Source organism: Barbus barbus, assembly GCF_936440315.1.
Source record: "Barbus barbus genome assembly, chromosome: 6".
Classification (NCBI taxonomy): Eukaryota; Metazoa; Chordata; class Actinopteri; order Cypriniformes; family Cyprinidae; genus Barbus; species Barbus barbus.
The window spans coordinates 10,216,382-10,235,582 of NC_136734.1; the positions used below are offsets into that span (position 1 = coordinate 10,216,382).

A 19,201-nucleotide genomic window follows, 5' to 3' on the forward strand; every position below is an offset into this window, starting at 1 on the left:
AGTATTGTGATTTAAAAACGCTTCCTTTAGGTATTACATGGAGCGAAGAAAATGCCATCGAATCGTTTCTGAAGACAATCAGAACCTTCAGAGGTACATTCTTGTGTATAATTCCCTTAGCACTCTTTTAAAACCTCCCAGCTTTTCGCCCTATTTTCACTCAAAACGAAACTACTCTGCGCGCTGTGAGCACGTGTGACTGTTACTTAAAACTGTGCTTTATGCTGGACAGTATTTATTTATTTATTGTGAGTTGTTAAGGTCGCCGTAATCGAATACGGTTTTAATGATAATTAAAATATGAAACTGTAATACTAACCGTGGGGAATTTTATCATGATTTATCATTAAACCGGTTACATCCCTAGCGCACGTGCTTCTGCCGCTTTAAATTCTCGAGCACATTATAGCAGGATGGATTCTGATTGGCTGTCAGTGTTTTTATCGTTCATCGGCTGGAAAAAATCGTTCTGGAAGTGATTCCAGCTATATTGTTTCTTTGTGCCTTTATCGTTATAGTTGTGGTGTGGACGCTGCTATTCTTTAATACTGAGAACGATTTTTAGAACTATATCTTTATCGTTATCGTGCTTGGTGTGAACGCGCCTTTAAGCCGTCAATCCGATTACAAACTGATTATTTGGTTGCATGTAAACGTGGCCAGTGATACTTTCCTTCAGTCATTAAAAAGTTGCCATTAAACAAATGTTAAAAATATACTGTCTTTGTTGTTTCTACATTAATTTGAAGATTGAATGTTAAATTATTGCAATATAAATTTATATTTAAAAACTTTAATGTTAGGTGGGATTAATTATGATTAATTTTAGAAAAAAAAAATTTTCTATCAATTGACAGCACTTGTTTGGATGATTCACAGAATGCTATTATAATGTGCTGTCATATCCTTGGCTTACTGTGGAGTGATCAGTCACTTATGAGAAAACATTGGTATAACTGTTTTAATGTGTATTGTACTGTTCTAGGGTTTTGCCAGTGGACCTTGAATCTGGGAATAAAGTTGAATAAATGAATGTATTACTATTTAGGTTTTATTTAGAATTAATTAAAAGTTAGTAATTTTAGTGCTTCAATTTCCATTTCAGTTGCATTTTTAATTTCGTTTTTCATCTAATTATATTTTATTTAATCCCAACTTCATTTCAGTGAATAGCAATGCAATACAAATACACATTCTGTGTGAACAACCATTTAACCACGTATTTAAAAACAGCGAGATCCATAGCTGCAGTGTTTGGTAGCCTTTGCCCTTCCCACTTAGCTTTTGTTCAAGTGTGAAGATAAAAGGTTTGGTGAGGAGTTTTAATTTAAAGTCATATGTAGGATAAAACCACCTTAACTACTCTCACAAACCCACAAATTCTGCAAGTGAATACTTCTAATTAAGTGTGTCTCTTTTCTCTGTCAGCTGTGCATTTTGAAAAGGGGGAGTTTGATAAGTGCAGAGAGCTTTGTGAGAAAGCCATTGAGGTGGGCAGAGAGAACCGGGAGGATTACAGACAGATTGCCAAGTAAGTTTTCTTTAACACTCACTTTTCAGATTTGTTCTGGTAATGTATTTATGGTACCTCTATACTGATTTATTTGTCTCTGTTTGGTTGCAGGGTATACGCCAGGATTGGTAACTCCTATTTCAAGCAGGAGAAGTACAAAGAGGCAGTCCATTTTTATAATAAGAGTCTGACAGAGCATCGCATACCTGAAGTCCTCAAGAAATGCCAGCAGGTCATTGAGATTTTTGGTGAAAGATTCACACCAATATCCCCTAGTATATATCTTTTTGTTTTTCTGTTAGACTGTGGTGACCTGGTCATATTTCACCTGAAAATGAAAGTGATGAATTAAGAATTTTATTTTGCTTTAAAAAAAAAAATTCATGTCTTGGATTCTATACTCAACTGTTTTTCAAAACAGGCGGAAAAGGTTTTAAAGGAACAGGAGAAGCAGGCCTATATCAATACAGATTTGGCGCTGGAAGAAAAAAACAAGGGCAATGATGCCTTCCAGAAGGGTGTGTATATGAATCAAATCATCACTGCTGTAACATTCCGATCTAATAAGATTTATTTTGAAATAATTTAGACTGCGATTTAATTTGTTCTGTTGCTGTGTGATATGTAGGTGACTATCCTTTGGCCATGAAACATTACTCTGAGGCCATCAAGAGAAACCCTTATGATGCAAAACTCTTCAGCAACAGAGCTGCCTGCTACACCAAACTACTGGAATTCCAGCTGGCCCTCAAGGTACACAATCATGCATACAAACACACCGAGATTGTTTGAAGCTCTTGTTGTGGGCTAGATCATGTTCATGTTGTGAGTTTTTGTCACGTTATTTAAAATGAATATGAAAGTATCGGATGACTCCATCCTTTTTCCTCAGGGCACCAGCTATGGAATTTCAGGTAACACTTTACATTAGGGAACACATTCACTATTTACTGAGTTTTCTCTCGATAAACTCCTAATGTGCTGCTTATTGATCGTAAGTTAGTTGTTTGGAGTAATTATGCTTAGGTATTGGGTTGGGTTAAGGGAGCTAGAATGTCATTCAGAATAAGGCATTAATACGATACATGCTTTATAAGTACTAATAAACAGCCAATATGCATGATAATAAGCAACTAGTTAATAGTGAATAGTGTTCTCTAATCTAAAGTGTTACCTAATTTTTCCTGTACTGTAAATCTAGGTGGATTGACAAATAAAAATATATGCTGGAGTTTGTCAGCGACTAATCTAAAGGATTTGTGACATTGGTGACCTGTAGAGCTACTTGCTGTATTAACACAAGAAAGACACAGTTGGTAGACAATTAAATAAGACAACTATGTAATGAATACCATGAATGGATAAATGAAGTGCATAAGACTGCCCCCCGTGACTCCAGCTTTTGCATATGTCAATGTCTGATCTGTACAACTCTATGTTCTATTGCACAAAACTATCATTGCTTTCAGAACAAAATGGACATCTTCAGATTATAATAGTCTAAACTTGAGCATGTTGAGTTTGTTCCATAGACAGTGTTGTTATTGCTGTAGTTGTGATTCAAAGGGGAGGAATTTATAGATGCAACTTCTCAGAGCTTCATCACATTAACACCTTCTGAGAAACTTAACAGCATTAACCGTTAACGGCACAATAACGGGGAAAAAACTGATTCTACATTGATGTCAATAATCGACTAGTTTGTTGACTTGTTTACCATCTTGTCCTGTCACTGTTAACCATCATCTCTTGGTCCATTTATCAGGACTGTGAGGATTGCATCAAACTGGACCCAAACTTCAGTAAGTGCTATACATTGTGTTTTCTCAGCTTCCATTTGAGCGTGTGTGTGTGTATTTTTATATTAATTTATTAAGCTGTAAACACCTTACACTATCCACTCACTTTTAGTTAAGGGTTACACACGCAAGGGAGCAGCACTGGAGGCTATGAAGGACTTCTCTAAAGCAATGGACGTGTACCAGAAAGCTCTCGAGCTTGACTCCAACTCAAAGGTATACATGACCTGCTTCATTATATCTGCGTTTTCGAGGAGGATTGTGCTGGGGGTGATGGCCTGACATATTAACATTATATTTCTCTATTCCTCTGTCACTACAGGAGGCCACAGAGGGTCTGCAACGCTGTATGGTGAGTCAAGCAATGCGTAACGACAGCCCAGAGGACGTGAAACGGAGGGCCATGGCCGACCCAGAGGTGCAGCAGATCATGAGTGATCCTGCCATGCGCATGATCTTAGAGCAGATGCAGAAAGACCCACAGGCCCTCAGCGAGTAAGAAACCATTGAAGTATTATTTTCAGTATTTTGCAGTGATTCCCAATCTGGCTTCCCCAGTGTGCTGGGTGTTTCCATTTATCTAGCACTCTTGATTCAACTAATATTGTCTCTGCATGAACTGAGCTGGGGGTGTAGATTAGTGAGATGCAAAGCTACAGTCACGGTAGACTTTTAAGCACTGCAACTGTGATATGGCATCACACTCAGATGTTTACTGTTTTTTTTAAAAAGACAATTTTCTTTTTTTTACCCAAAAATGTTAAACATGATTTAACCTGTAATACACCCAAAAAGTAAAAACATGCATTCTTCACCTTACTGCAAATCTGCAGTCCTGAGTTTGAAAAGTGTGGCGTGACCACCCTATAAAATGTGAAGTGGGAGATTGTGTCAACAAATTAAGATAAAAAAAAAAATAAAAAATAAATCACGGAATTTAAGCAGATTTTACCTCCCAATTCTCATTGTAATCTGTTCTAAACTTTTACTTTTACTTTACTTACTTTACTTTTAGTCATTTAGCAGATGCTTTTATCCAAAGCGACTTACAAATAAGAAAAAGTAACTAAAACTAAACGTTAACACACTGTAAATTCTCTATAAATACCCATTTAAGAAAATACAGAAATTAAATAAAATTGACAAATGCATACAACAACATTTCAATAGTAAACATAAAAAGGAAAAAAAAAAAAAAAAAGCAATACTTTTGAGGTGTTTTTTTTTTTTTTTTTTTTTTTTTTTTTTTTTCGTGCAGTCCGGTTAGCTTTTTAAAAATTGCGTTTTCTCGAAGGCCTGTATGAACGTAAACATTCGAATGCATGCGATAAGTGTAGATTAAAAGTAAAAAAAATGAATAGAAATTAAAAGATGCCAAATAAAATGCAAAACCAAAGAGAAAATAAATTATTGCGAACTCCGTTTGTTACTGATTTGAAATGCAACTACTAGCAGATTTTATGCTAAGTAAAAATAAAAATATATATATATATATATATATATATATATATATATATTAATTAGTGCTGTCAATCGATTTAAAAATGTAATCGTGTTAATCACAGTCCTGGACTGTGATTAATCACGATTAATCGCAAATTTCAATACTACAATTTACCTGTAAATGTGTTAAATAAAAGAATGCATGACAAACTAGTTTAAGGAAACATAACCTTTCACATCTCCGCCAGGTATGAGACATTATCTTTATTATTCTTTTGTTTTAATTATCAGCCTTTATACTGGCAATAAAATGTTTACCAAGCCACATCGCTTCAATCCCACTACACATTTACCCAACTATTATCAAAAGTATTTCTAAATAAATACAACAAAACATTTTCTTGCGACCTTACATGAAGTATTATGACAAAATGCATTATGAAGAAGAATTGGACCTGTTCTGCAGGTGCATTAGAGCTAACATTAGCAACCTGCTACATAAGACAATTTATGAGATTAGTAGTACACTTTTACTCAGAACTCACTTTAAATCACCATCGAGTGTTTGTAATAACTTGCTTTTGCGATCACGTGTGTATATATAGGCTACAATTTGTGTGGCCGCGGTACATTATAAAAGTAGCCCAAAAAAAAAACGCAGCCCACGGCTCTGTAATTTTTCCCGCGACTGTATTTTCAAAATAGGCCAATTGTATGGGAAACCGCGACCCTGGCAACACTGGTTCGCTGTACCCTTATATCACATGAGTATACATATCTCTCGTGCACTGTTTCTCTCTCTCTCTCTCTCTCTCTCTCTCTCTCTCTCTCTCTCTCTCTCTCCTCGCGCATTGTCTCTCTCTCTCTCTCTCTCTCCTCGCGCACTGTTTCTCTCTCTCTCTCTCTCTCTCCTCGCGCACTGTCTCTCTCTCTCTCTCTCTCTCTCTCTCTCTCTCTCTCTCTCTCTCTCTCTCTCTCTCTCTCTCTCTCTCCTCGCGCACTGTTTCTCTCTCTCTCTCTCTCTCTCTCTCTCTCTCTCTCTCTCTCTCTCTCTCTCTCTCTCTCTCTCTCTCTCTCTCTCTCACAATTCAATTCAGAAAGCTTTATTGGCATGACAAAAACATACATTCTGTATTGCCAAAGCATTAAAACAACATATAAAATTTAGTAAAGCTTATAGAAAATAATAGTAATAATGAAACTAAATAAAAGCATTATTACATAAACACATGGCTAGATATAACAAAAACAAAACAATGCTAACTGTTAATAAAATAAATAATGAATTATAATAATAAATAAAAGATTATACTCTCTCTCTCTCTCCCCTCGCGCACTGTTTCTCTCTCTCTCTCTCCGTGTTCGTTTCACTTTTGTCGAGCCCGGCGCCTTATCACACAATCCCTTCTTCCCAATGTGCATACTATACACATTATGTGCCCTAAATAGTATTGAAAATGACTAATATCTCACAGAATTTAGGATGGATAGTGCGCACATTGGGACGCAGGCAATGATTTCCTACCGCGCTGCAATGATTTCCTACCGCGCTGCAATGATTTCCTACCGCGCTGCGATGATGGCAAAAAGTTGGGGTCAAACCTTATCAATCGATTAATTTGTGTTAAAATCAACGCATTCAAATGTTTTAGATTAATCACACGCGTTAACGTTGACAGCCCTAATACGTATATTTTATAGACTATAGCCATTCATCATTACAGTATAATTGAGCGATCAATTTTAACATTTATTAGACTTTTAAAAAATAACTTCTAATTTAAGTGAACTTAAAACAATCGTCACATAAGCCCGTTATAATAAATGTCATATTTACCTGTGCCCTTCAGCAGAAGTATACAGAAATTGAATGTGAAGTTATCAAACACTATATAATAAATTAAATATAGATGAATTCTTAAAGCTATAAAAGTTACTTTTTCCCTTTTTTTTTTTTTTCTTTTTTTTTTTTAACTGTCATTTGATTTAATAGACATCACAGCAGCTGGTTATTAGGGTATTTTGGCTGTTATTTCTTTCAAAGCTGCTGCTGCTGAACGTGACATGGATCTGACACGCATCATACTTTCTCTCAACTCTTTTTACAATTTCTGACACACTTCAGCTCATAAAGTCTCTATTAATGAGCTGACGAGTTGAGGGAACAGTGCCGGCTGCTCCAGGGCAGTTTTGAAAACCATTTCATAGACATGTTGTTAAATGTTACTCATAAAATATATTACATGCACGCACGGTTTTAAGGCAGCTTTAATCGCCTATTTGGTAACTTCATGACTTAAACTACGTTCATGCAATGTCGTGGTCTGTTATTTTGCGCTTTGATATGAAATAATACAGGCTACAGCGCGCACCGGCACCTTTGTGCGTGCAATTGAGCACGCGCTGCGAGCACAGCACTGTTTGCGCACTCGTTTGACTCGCGTCTGGCGCAGGGGTGAAGTGAACCACGCGTCTGAAACATCTCCGGTTTGATCTGCTCATAAGGATGTTCTGCGACTGAATAAATGAACTTCTTGTCAAGAGAAGAAGTGACAGAAACAGCAGTTGTGAGTGGGTTGGCCAACCCTATCTCCGGCCCTGCGTTAATTGCGTTAAATATTTTTAAAGCGTTAAACTGAAAAAAATAATTGCCTAATTAATCACATTTTATTTTACACTGGACATATACATATTTTAGACTGGACTACTGCAATGCTCTTCTGGCTGGTCTGCCATCAAACGCAATCAAACCTCTACAAATGATTCAGAATGCAGCGGCACGACTGATCTTCAACGAGCCCAAAAGAGCGCATGTTACACCTCTCTTCATCTGCTTGCACTGCCTACCAGTGGCAGCTCGCATCCAGTTCAAGTCACTGATGCTTGCGTACAGATCTACCACAGGCTCTGCACCCTCCTACTTCCACTCACTATTACAAACCTACATCCCCTCCAGAAGTTTGAGATCTGCTAGTGAGCAACGCCTTGTGGTACCATCACTGAGAAGCTCAAAATCACTCTCCAGAACATTCTCGTTCACCATTCCTGGCTGGTGGAATAATCTTCCCACCCCTATCCGGAACGCCGGATCCCTGGCAACCTTCAAGCAACAACTGAAAACTCATCTCTTTCGGCAGTACTTGACTTCATCCTAAACTCAAAAAAAAAAAAAAAAAAAAACTTTCCCTCTATCGTTCTCTCCACCTACTAGCTTGTACTTATTTGAACAATGACTGAGACTTGGTGTTACGAGCACTTCCTCTGTCTGACTGCCTCTTCAAGATGAATCGCTTTTTGTATTCCCCAATTGTAAGTCGCTTTGGATAAAAGCGTCTGCCAAATGACTAAATGTAAATGTACACACACGCACACATATATAATATACACACACGGTGTGAAAAAGTCTTGGCCTCCTTCCTGATTTTTTTTTTTTAAGCATGTTTGTCACACTTTAATGTTTCAGATCAAACAAATTTAAATAGTCAAGTCAAGTTGAGCTTTATTGTCATTCCGCTACATGTGGGGACATACAGTGGAACGAATGTGCGTTTCAGCATGTAGGGGTTTGCATGGGGTTTCAGAGGGGGGCGGGGTGATTTGAGTTCAGGGCTCTCACACCCTGGGGGAAAAAGCTGTTGAGCAGTCTGGCGGAGCGGGCTCTGATGCTCCGGTACCGTCTTCCTGATGGTAGGAGCTGGAAGAGACTGTGGGAGGGATGGGTGGAGTCCTTCACGATGCTGTTGGTTTTGCTGGAGCATCGTGTAAGGAAAATGTCCAGGATGGAGGGGAGAGGGGCACCGATGATATTTGCAGCTGTGTTCACTGTCCGCTGGAGGGTCTTGCGGTCAGCAGCACTGCAGTTCCCGTACCAGACAGTGATACAGCTGGTCAGCACACTCTCAATGGTGCCTCTGTAGAATGTGGTGAGGATGGGTGGAGGGAGACTTGCTCTTTTCAGCCGGCGGAGAAAGTGTAGGCGCTGTTGTGCCTTTTTGGAGAGTGACATGGTGTTGGTGGTCCAGGTGAGATCCTCTGTGATGTGCACCCCCAGGAATTTAGTGCTGCTGACTCTCTCCACAGTCGAGCTGTCGATGGTCAGTGGGGGGTGGTCAACGGAGTTTCTTCTGAAGTCCATCACAACCTCCTTTGTCTTCTCCACATTGAGGGACAGATTGTTAGTGCCACACCATTCAGCCAGCTGTGCCACTTCCTCTCTGTAGTGCGTTTCATCGTTATTGCTGATGAGACCTACCACTGTTGTGTCATCAGCAAACTTGATGATGTGGTTGGAGCTGAACTTGGCAGTGCAGTCGTGGGTCAGCAGTGTGAAGAGCAGCGGGCTGAGCACACAGCCTTGTGGGGCACCTGTGCTCAGTGTGGTAGTGCTCGAGGTGTTGTGGCCGACACGGACTGACTGCGGTCTTCCGGTTAGAAAGTCCAGGATCCAATTACAAAGGGAATTGTTAAAGCCCAGCAGGTTTAGTTTATTTATGAGCTGTTTTGGGATTGTGTTGAATGCCGAGCTGAAGTCAATGAAGAGCATTCTAACATACATACCTGCAAACTTGTCGCTTTTCGGCGACAATCGCCGCTTTTATTGTCAATTGGGTCATTCACGTGAATCGTGTAGAACCGGAGAGTTTTCTTTTTTGGGGGGGGGGGTCTTGCGTTAATTGACATCTGGGCCGATCGGAATCTCTACTGAGCTCGCGTCTGTCAAGAGAGGGATGTGGGGGTGGGCTTGCATGCCATGTAGGCCATTATTGGACAATTCTTATAAATGACATTTTTTCTGGACCAATCGGAATCTCAGCGCTTGGTTCAGGATCTTGAAACACACTGCCATCTGTGTTCGCGCCTGTCAAGAGACACCTGACCTAATGTGGAAACTCTGATGGAAATTGAATTCAAGGTAAATCAGTCTTTTTGGAGCTAGGGGTGTGCGATATGACGATTTTTGATCGTGGACGATAAAAATGTCTCCACGATCTGCATTTGAAGAAATATCGTAGTATCGTGCTACAGAACACATTATGTCAAATACAGTTCTGGTCTCCGTCTCTATATACTGTACAACACGACATACAGCAGTAGAGTTACTCTGACAGGACACTGCACTTATTCGCTATCGCAAAAGTACATTATTTGCACACAAGCCTTGCTGGTTAAATGTTTAATTCGCGCGCTGGTCTGACGTGCGCTTTTTCTGAGCGCATACACCTGAAGCATGCGCACTAAAACGCCTGTCTAACAGCGCCTGATTACTCAACTAAGTTATATTTTGCGTTAATACTGTCAAAACACACAAGGTTTACATACAGACTGAGTTGGTTATCTCTAAAATGAAAGTAAATAGTTAAGAGAGAAACGGATGCGTGCCTGTATATTAGATGCGTGCAGCTCTTAAAGGGACGGGACACTAAACATGCTGTCGACTGTCATTAAAGGGATAGTTCACCCTAAAATTTAATTTCTGTCATTATTTACTCTCTCACATTAATTTCTATTAATTTCTTGTGCTGAACCCAAAATAAGGTATTTTGAAGAATGAAGGTAACCAAACAGTTGCTGGTCTACATTGACTTTGATAGCAAGAAAGAAAAATCCCATGGAAATCACTGAGGACCAGCAACTGTTTGGTTTTCCACCTTCAAAAAAGTATTTATGTTCAGCAGAAGAAAAACTCATTCAGGTTTAAAACAACTTTTGAGTAAATGATGGTATAAAAATAAAACATTATGACAGAATTGACAGACAGATGACAGAATATTTATTTTTGGGGGAACTATTCATTTAACGTTAACAAAACAACAAAACACAAAGAGAAAAATCACTCACTATTCTTGACTGAAAAACTTTAATACAGTTGCTTTAGGAATCAGTCTATGTAGTGTTTTATTTTTATATTTGTTCATTCAATTTCATTGAATGCTCCTGCTAAATACACCTATTGTACCTGAAAATAAAGCACTTTTTTTTTTATTTGTATATTATGTGTATTTGTAATGTGTATCTTTGTTCTTATTTTTTAATAAGAAAGATAAAATAATGAAAGATTTTTTATCTTCACCCACTTTGGCCTAAATATCTGCCATGCGTCTTTGTCTTTCTAGTTTGGCTGTAATGCTCAGACAACTTGTAAAACCAAAATAGTAAAACTAACATGACGAAAAATCGTGATATGATATTTTTCCCATATCGCCCACTAGGGGTGGGCGATATGGGAAAAATATCATATCACGATTTTTTATAGAAATATCACGATTCACGATTTTTATCACGATTCTTTGTTAGTTTTACTATTTTGGTTTTACAAGTTGTCTGAGCATCACAGCCAAACTAGAAAGACAAAGATGCATGGCAGATATTTAGGCCAAAGTGGGCGAAGATAAAAATCTTTGTCATTATTTAAGATACACATTACAAATACACATAATATACAAATAAAACAAACAGTGCTTTATTTCCAGGTACAATAGGTGTATTTAGCAGAGTATTCAATGAAATTGAATGAACAAATATCAAAATAAAACACTAGATAGACTGATTCCTAAAGCAACTGTATTAAAGTTTTTCAGTCAAGAATAGTGAGTGATTTTTCTCTTTGCGTTTTGTTGTTTTGTTAACGTTAAATGAATAGTTCCCCCACAAATTAATATTCTGTCATCTGTCTGTCAATTCTGTCATAATGTTGTATTTTTATATCATCATTTACTCAAAAGTTGTTTTAAACCGGAATGAGTTTCTTTCTTGTGCTGAACATAAATGCTATTTTGAAGAAGGTGGAAAACCAAACAGTTGCTGGTCCTCAGTGACTTCCATAGGATTTTTCTTTCCTACTATCAAAGTCAATGTGGACCAGCAACTGTTTGGTTTTCCACTGAGTAAATAATGACAGAAATTTAATTTTAGGGTGAACTATCCCTTTAATGACAGTCGACAGCACGTTTAGTGTCCTGTCCCTTTAAGAGTTGCACGCATCTAATATACAGTACAGGCATGCATCCGTTTCTCTCTTATTTACTTTCATTTTAGAGATAACCAACTCAGTCTGTATGTAAACCTTGTGCGTTTTGACAGTATTAGCGCAAAATATAACTTAGTTGAGTAATCAGGCGCTGTTAGACAGGCGTTTTAGTGCGCGTGCTTCAGGTGTATGCGCTCAGAACAAGCGCACGTCAGACCAGCGTGCGAATTAAACATTTAACCAGCAAGGCTTGTACGCAAATAATGTACTTTTGCGATCGCGAATAAGTGCAGTGTCCTGTCTGAGTAACTCTACTGCTGTATGTCGTGCTGTATGTCCCCTAACTTAAGCCAGGTGCTCTGCCCTGAGTTCTGGCTACTACTCCAATTCTGAGCTACCCTGATTAACGACAAGTTATGGAGGTTGTCTTGTGCGCAGCAGTCATTCAAGTCAGGTGGATGTAGCCCTACTTTTAAAGCGTTTTTGATGTGTTGATGTGGGTAGATGTGCCTGTTTGACAACAGCTGATGCGAGAGTAATACAGTGTAACAAAGCAATTTGACGTCTTGTTGCATGGGATGCGGTGCATTACTTGTAAACCATGTCTATTTAGAATCTGACGAACGTGCATACTGTGAACGGGCTAATGCGTTCACAGTGTCGGCGTCGCCCATTCTGCACTGGCTCAGCGAGGTGTTGAAGGTATCTGTCAGATGTGCAGCACAGTCTCTCAGAACGCGGCCAGGTATGTTGTCAGGACCCGCAGCCTTGCGTGGGTTAATCTTAGATAGGGTCTTCCTTACGTCGCAGAGCGCCCGGTCGTTGGGAGGTGTGGGCAATTTTTGTGCAGGTGTGTCATTCTGCATTTCAAACCATAAATAAAAGTGGTTGAGTGCATCGGGGAGGGATGTGTCCTCATCACAGGCCTGTGGTGGGGGCTTGTGGTCAGTGATGGTCTGAATGGCTTGCCACGGGCTCCGTGTGTCTCTGCTGTCTGTGAAGTGATTGATTTTTTTTTTTTTTTTTTTTTTGAGCATATGACCATTTTGCATTTTTGATGCCACAGGACAGACTGGCTCTTGCTGTTTTGAGGGCTGCTTTATCTCCTGATCTGAATGCTTCATCTCCGGTCTTTAGCAGCCCACGAACCTCTGCTGTCATCCATGGCTTCTGGTTTGCACGTGTGGTGATGGTCTTGGTGACTGTCACATCATCAGTGCACTTTTTGATGTAAGCAGTCACAGTTTCAGTGTACTCATGCAGGTCTGTGTGGTTGTTGTAGGTGGCTGCCTCTTTAAACATGTTCCTCTTTAAACATGTGTCCTGGAAGCAGTCCTGCAGTGCTGAGGTGGCATTGTCTGGCCATACTGTTATCTGCTTTTGAACCGGTTTGGCGAGTTTGAGAAGTGGTCTATATGCTGGGATTAGCATAACAGTGATGTGGTCTGAGTACCCGAGGTGGGGGCGGGGTACAGCCTTGTAAGAGTTCTTTACTGTTGTGTAAACAAAGTCCAGTGTGTTGTTTCCCCTTGTTGCAAAGTTCACATGTTGGTAGAACTTGTTCAAAAAGGTCTTTAAGTTTGCGTGAAAAAGCCGTCGGGGTTATTTGTTTGTTGTTCGCTGATGGCGCTATACAGTTCACGAAGCGCGTCCTTAGCGTTTGCACACGGGGGGATGTAAACTGCAACAATAACAATGGCCGTGAACTCCCGCGGCAGATAGAACGGTCGACACTTCACAAACAAACTCCACCAGCGATGAACAGTGTTTTGATAATACCGCAGCATTGTTACACCAGTCTTTTGTTGATATACACACAAACCACCTCCGCGGGTCTTACCAGATAGTGATGAATCTCTATCCGCTCGGAAGGTGGTTAGCCCGTGCTGCTGAATGGCGGAGTCCGGGATGTTGTCGTTTAGCCATGTTTCGGTGAAAACAAACACACAACAATCCCTTGGCTCATGCTGTGTAGACCGACGGAGTTGAATTAAGTCCAGTTTGTTTTCCAGAGAGCGAACGTTTGAGAGCATGAGTGTTGGAAGAGCTGGTCTTGTGGGGTTAGCTCTTAGCCTAGCTCGCATACCTCCGCGCTTCCGTCCTCTCTCACACCGCTTGCGATGCTGCCTTGTGCGGGTAGCATCAGTAGGCGAGGCCGCTGTCTCGAGGTCCGGCTCCAGCAGTAAACGAAGACCTCGTAGCTTCTCAGTAGCCACCGGCGAGAGTTGTTGTTTGTATGCGTTGCCGATATCCAAAAGACTTTGGCGATCATAGATGAGTTTTGGTGTGATTTCCTTATGAGTTAGCGGTAAACTGACACTATTTGGAGACGAACAGACGACATTAAAAGACATAAAAGCACCGTCTTTGGGACCTGGAGTAGCCGCTGCGTCTGATCGCGCCACCATCTTGGATCTTGTGTTCTCTAATATAAGATAACGCAAGTAAACACAACATGAAGTTTTTCACACCACTGTGTGTGTGTGTATGTGTGTGTGTGTATGTGTGTGTGTATGTATGTATGTGTGTGTGTGTATGTATATATGTGTGTATATATATATATATATATATATATATATATATATATATATATATATATATATATATGTGTGTGTATATGTGTGTATATGTATGCATACATACACACACACACACACACACACACATGCATGCATGCATAAATATACACACACATATATACATTGATTATAACTGACAACTAATGAAAGTCCCAAATTCAGTATCTCAGAAAATTTGAATATTGTGAAAATGTTCAATATTGAAGACCCCTGGTGCCACACTCTAATCAGCTAATTATCTCAAAACACCTGCAAAAGCCTTTAAATGGTCTCTCAGTCTAGTTCTGTAGGCTACACAATCATGGGGAAGACTGCTGACTTGACAGTTGTCCGAAAGACGACCATTGACACCTTGCACAAGGAGGGCAAGACACAAGGTCATTGCTAAAGAGGCTGGTTGTTCACAGAGCTCTGTGTCCAAGCACATTAATAGAGAGGCAAAGGGAAGGACAAGATGTGGTAGAAAATGTTTACAAGCAATAGGGATAACCGCTCCCTGGAGAGGATTGTGAAACAAAACCCATTCAAAAATGTGGGGGAGATTCACAAAGAGTGGACTGCAGCTGCAGTCAGTGCTTCAAGAACCACCACGCACAGACGTATGCAAGACATGGGTTTCAGCTGTCGCATTCCTTGTGTCAAGCCACTCTTGAACAAGAGACAGCGTCAGAAGCGTCTTGCCTGGGCTAAAGACAAAAAGGACTGGACTGCTGCTGAGTGGTCCAAAATTATGTTCTCTGATGAAAGTAAATTTTGCATTTCCTTTGGAAATCAAGGTCCCAGAGTCTGGAGGAAGAGAGGAGAGGCACATAGTCCACGTTGCTTGAGGTCCAGTGTAAAGTTTCCACAGTCATTGATGGTTTAGGGTGTCATGTCATCTGCTGGTGTTGGTCCATTGTGTTTTCTGAGGTCCAAGGTCAACGCAGCCGTCTACCAGGACGTTTTAGAGCACTTCATGCTTCCTGCTGCTGACCAACTTTATGGAGATGCAGATTTCATTTTCCAACAGGACTTGGCACCTGCACACACTGCCAAAGCTATCAGTACCTTTTTTAAGGACCATGGTATCCCTGTTCTTGATTGGCCAGCAAACTCGCCTGACCTTAACCCCATAGAAAACCTATGGGGTAATGTGAAGAGGAAGATGCAATACGCCAGACCCAACAATTCAGAATAGCTGAAGGCCACTATCAGAGCAACATGGGCTCTCATAACACATGAGCAGTGCCACAGACTGATCGACTCCATGCCACGCCGCATTGCTGCAGTAATCCAGGCCAAAGGAGCCCCAACTAAATATTGAGTGCTGTACATGCTCATACTTTTCATGTTCATACTTTTCAGTTGGCCAACATTTCTAAAAATCTTTTTTTTTTTTTGCATTGGTCTTAATTGATATTCTAATTTTCTGAGATGCTGAATTTGGGACTTTCATTAGTTGTCAGTTATAATCATCAAAATTAAAGGAAATAAACATTTGAAATATATCGGTCTGTGTGTAATGAATGAATCTAATATACAAGTTTCACTTTTTGAATGGTACATGCACACACACACACACACACTCTGTGGTGTGAAAAACTGCCACAGATATATAGGATAGATAGATAGATAGATATTTAATTAATGTTCCTTGGTGTCTATCTCTTTGAGGATCTCTCCTGGACTCTTAATACCTCCATACTGATCAAAAAGGCAAATTAAGGGCAGCTCACCTGTCCCCCCACATCCTGCTGAACTTTTACCGTTGCACTATTGAGAGCATTCTCACAAACTGCATCACAGTGTGGTATGGCAACTGCACTGTTTCGGACCAGAAAGCCCTCCAGCGGGTGGTGAAAACTGCCCAATACACCACTGGTGTCGTGCTACCCTCCATCAAAGACATTTACCACAAATGCTGCCTAAGGAGAGTGAGAAGTATCATCAAAGACTCCTCTCACCCCAGTCACAGACTGTTCACTCCTCTCCCATCTGGGAGACGTTATAGGAGTCTTCGCTGTCACACCAGCAGACTCAGGAACAGTTTCTTTCTCTCAGCTGTCAGCCTACTGAACTTCAATCTCAGGCGCTGAACACTACATCCAAGATGGACCACCTAATGGATTAAAAAAAAAAAACTGCACTGTTCGATAACCTGTCTGCACTCCTCACTCACAATGTTCTTATTGTTTCCTCTGCTATTTTGTACATTTCTGATATTTTGCACATTCCCTTGCACATTTCTACCTCCGGATGCCATTAAGGTCATTGGCCATATATAAACATATGCTACTTACATACCTCGCTTTATAATGCACCTTCTGTTTATACTTCCTTGCAACCTAAGATGTATGTACAGTCATTTGCACTGAGCTAGTCTCTCCCCCTCCACCTCATAACTTGCACTGTTATAAAACTTAATGTATATACACATTTTTTATATTTATTTATATACTTCGTTATTTGCACTTCTGGTTAGATGCTAATTGCATTTCATTGGCTCTGTACTTGTACTCTGCAGTGACAGTTGAATCTAATCATATTTATTTATTTATCTTTTTTTTCTTTAAGAAAAGTATTTATAAATGTGCCCAGACATCATCTCGAATTTGTGACATTCATATAATGTAAATATTTATGATTTTTCAGTGTCTCATTTCTTTTTTTTTTTTTTTCCTCTGTCCATCTAGTCATCTAAAGAACCCTGTCATCGCTCAGAAAATTCAGAAACTGATAGATGTTGGGCTAATAGCAATTCGGTGATCAAAGCAACCAGAAGAAAATCCAGGACATTATTCATCTACAGAACAGCAACAGGAAGACTACGAAGGATGGCGGCATTCCAAACAAATTATTCACCAAATTTAAGACACCCTAACCCTTGTCCCCCCACTCATCCCAATAATCTTTATTTTATTAAATTTTTTTTTGGAGCCTTAATTGGATTAAAAATGTGGCCAATTGGTATTGCCTCGGCACTACATTCGCTATTATCAGTTGTCATGGTTTTCAGACTTTTTATTGTTCATACATTACTGTATTAAAGAGTGGGGTTTGATCCTTCATATTAAAAGCAATTACATTTTTTTGGGTATTTATTTTTTACAGCTCAGTATTTGGCAGATTAAATGCGGATTCATTCTGAATTTGTTTTCTTGCGGTTTTTGCATGTGGGGGTTTTGTTTCTTCCATGCTTTGGAGGAGAGGGGGAGGGAAGTGTTGTGACATCAGCTCGCCATCAGTGGTTAATTTTCACATAGTAGGCCTTTTAGAAATCTGTCTGTCTCTGAATGTGAATGCATCGCTATTATTGTACTATATAATGCACTTCTATTCATGGGGGAGAGCTTCATAGCTCAGAAGGCCTCCCACCTGTTTGGCTTTGGTTCATAGTTTGCGATCAATTAACTGACTGTGATTTCAGCTTCACCACATTGAAATGCAACATCAGATTAATAAAGTTCTAGATCCATGAAGTTGTGTGACGTGTGTGACTCATGCTTTCATTATGTATGGAATGGTACATTACAATATTGCTTAATAGTATTTTTGTATTCCGTAAGTTTTGCTTACTATTTAAACATGATGTAGGGAATGCTAGGATGACCTATGAAACTGTACAATATGCAGTATACAACCCCAACACAATGTTTGGAATACCGTATCCCACAATGCAATGACCATCAGTTTTCAGTGCAAATCGACTGAAGAAGCAAAATCATGCTACAGTCTACTATTCATATATAAATAGAATACACATTATGTGGTTTCAAACAGTGCTATGCTGCATGTTTGTCAGTTGATGCACTTTACAGTGTTGATCTGCTGTCAGCTGGGTGAGCTTGTTGTAGCCAATTTGTAGCTTAGGCTGATGATACACGGGGCAATTTTTTGGGCAATGTTGCCGTCAACGGGTAATATACTCAGTATAGACAGTATATACCAGGTGTGAGACAGGGCCCATGTCCAATCTAAAATATCCAGTTAGAAATTTGTTACGCATTCTCAATGGGAAAGTGCCCAAGCAACATGCTCAAGAAAAGTTGTGTCGTCAGCCTTAGTTACTCCTGATGTAATTGCATGAAATACTGTATAGACCAGGGGTGGCGAACTCCGGTCCTGGAGAGCCACACATCCCTGCAGAGTTCAGCTCCAACCCTAATTAAAACTCACCTGCCTGTAGCTTTCTAGTAACCCTTCAGACCTTGATTAGCTTGTTCAGGTGTGTTTGATTAGGGTTGAAGAAAAACTCTGCAGGGCTGTGGCTATCCAAGACCGACATTTGCCACCCCTGAGTATAGACTCTAAAATTATTATATACAAAATATTACATTATACATAATACATTATATAAAACCAAAATATAGCATCTAATTTTTTTTTTTTTTTTCGTATTCACCTCCTTTTGGTCAACTGAAGAATATTTGTTGCTTAACACCGGTAATAGTACAATGCAGAAAGTCAAGGATGCCTTTTTCGGAGTGTCTATTTACACTAAGTGCAAATAGCCCATCTTGTTGGCAAAGGCTATTTACACTAACTCCGCCCACTAACGTGTGATTGCGTTAGTCAACAATAAAAAGAAGAAGCTAGATCAATATCAGTTTCAGTGGTGTAGATGGTAAGGTGCACGCTTTTTGACGCGATCGACCCGAGTTCGATCCCACCTTTTGCCAAACATTTTTTTTCTCCCTTTTAAAATCTCATATTGCATCAGAAAGGCATTTATTTTCAATAAAAATGAAGGAAATAATCAAAAAGTTGAAAATAAAGTATCGGGTAGGTGTAGGGAGGGCTTTATTGTCCCAATAAGGTGGCATCCATTTAATAAATTTGAATTAAAATTAAAATTTACACTCAGTACGTTATTATTGCGTACTGTTTTATAATGTACTACAATACTGAGGTGCAGATAATT

General features: G+C 39.6%; 1 protein-coding gene across 1 annotated transcript in view; it reads left to right on the forward strand.

Annotated features, from left to right (window-relative positions):
- The window catches only part of LOC306870849 (stress-induced-phosphoprotein 1-like), a 35,607-nt gene extending 17,844 nt beyond the window's left edge, over positions 1-17,763 (forward strand). Inside the window, exons 7-14 of the mRNA XM_079418305.1 lie at positions 1,429-1,531; positions 1,625-1,745; positions 1,935-2,031; positions 2,142-2,266; positions 3,279-3,315; positions 3,425-3,528; positions 3,635-3,807; positions 16,974-17,763. Of these exons, the coding sequence (XP_079274431.1) occupies positions 1,429-1,531; positions 1,625-1,745; positions 1,935-2,031; positions 2,142-2,266; positions 3,279-3,315; positions 3,425-3,528; positions 3,635-3,807; positions 16,974-17,046 (833 nt within the window). The 3' untranslated portion in view covers positions 17,047-17,763. The remainder of the gene's footprint in view (positions 1-1,428; positions 1,532-1,624; positions 1,746-1,934; positions 2,032-2,141; positions 2,267-3,278; positions 3,316-3,424; positions 3,529-3,634; positions 3,808-16,973) is intronic.
- Positions 17,764-19,201: the final 1,438 nt, after the last annotated feature.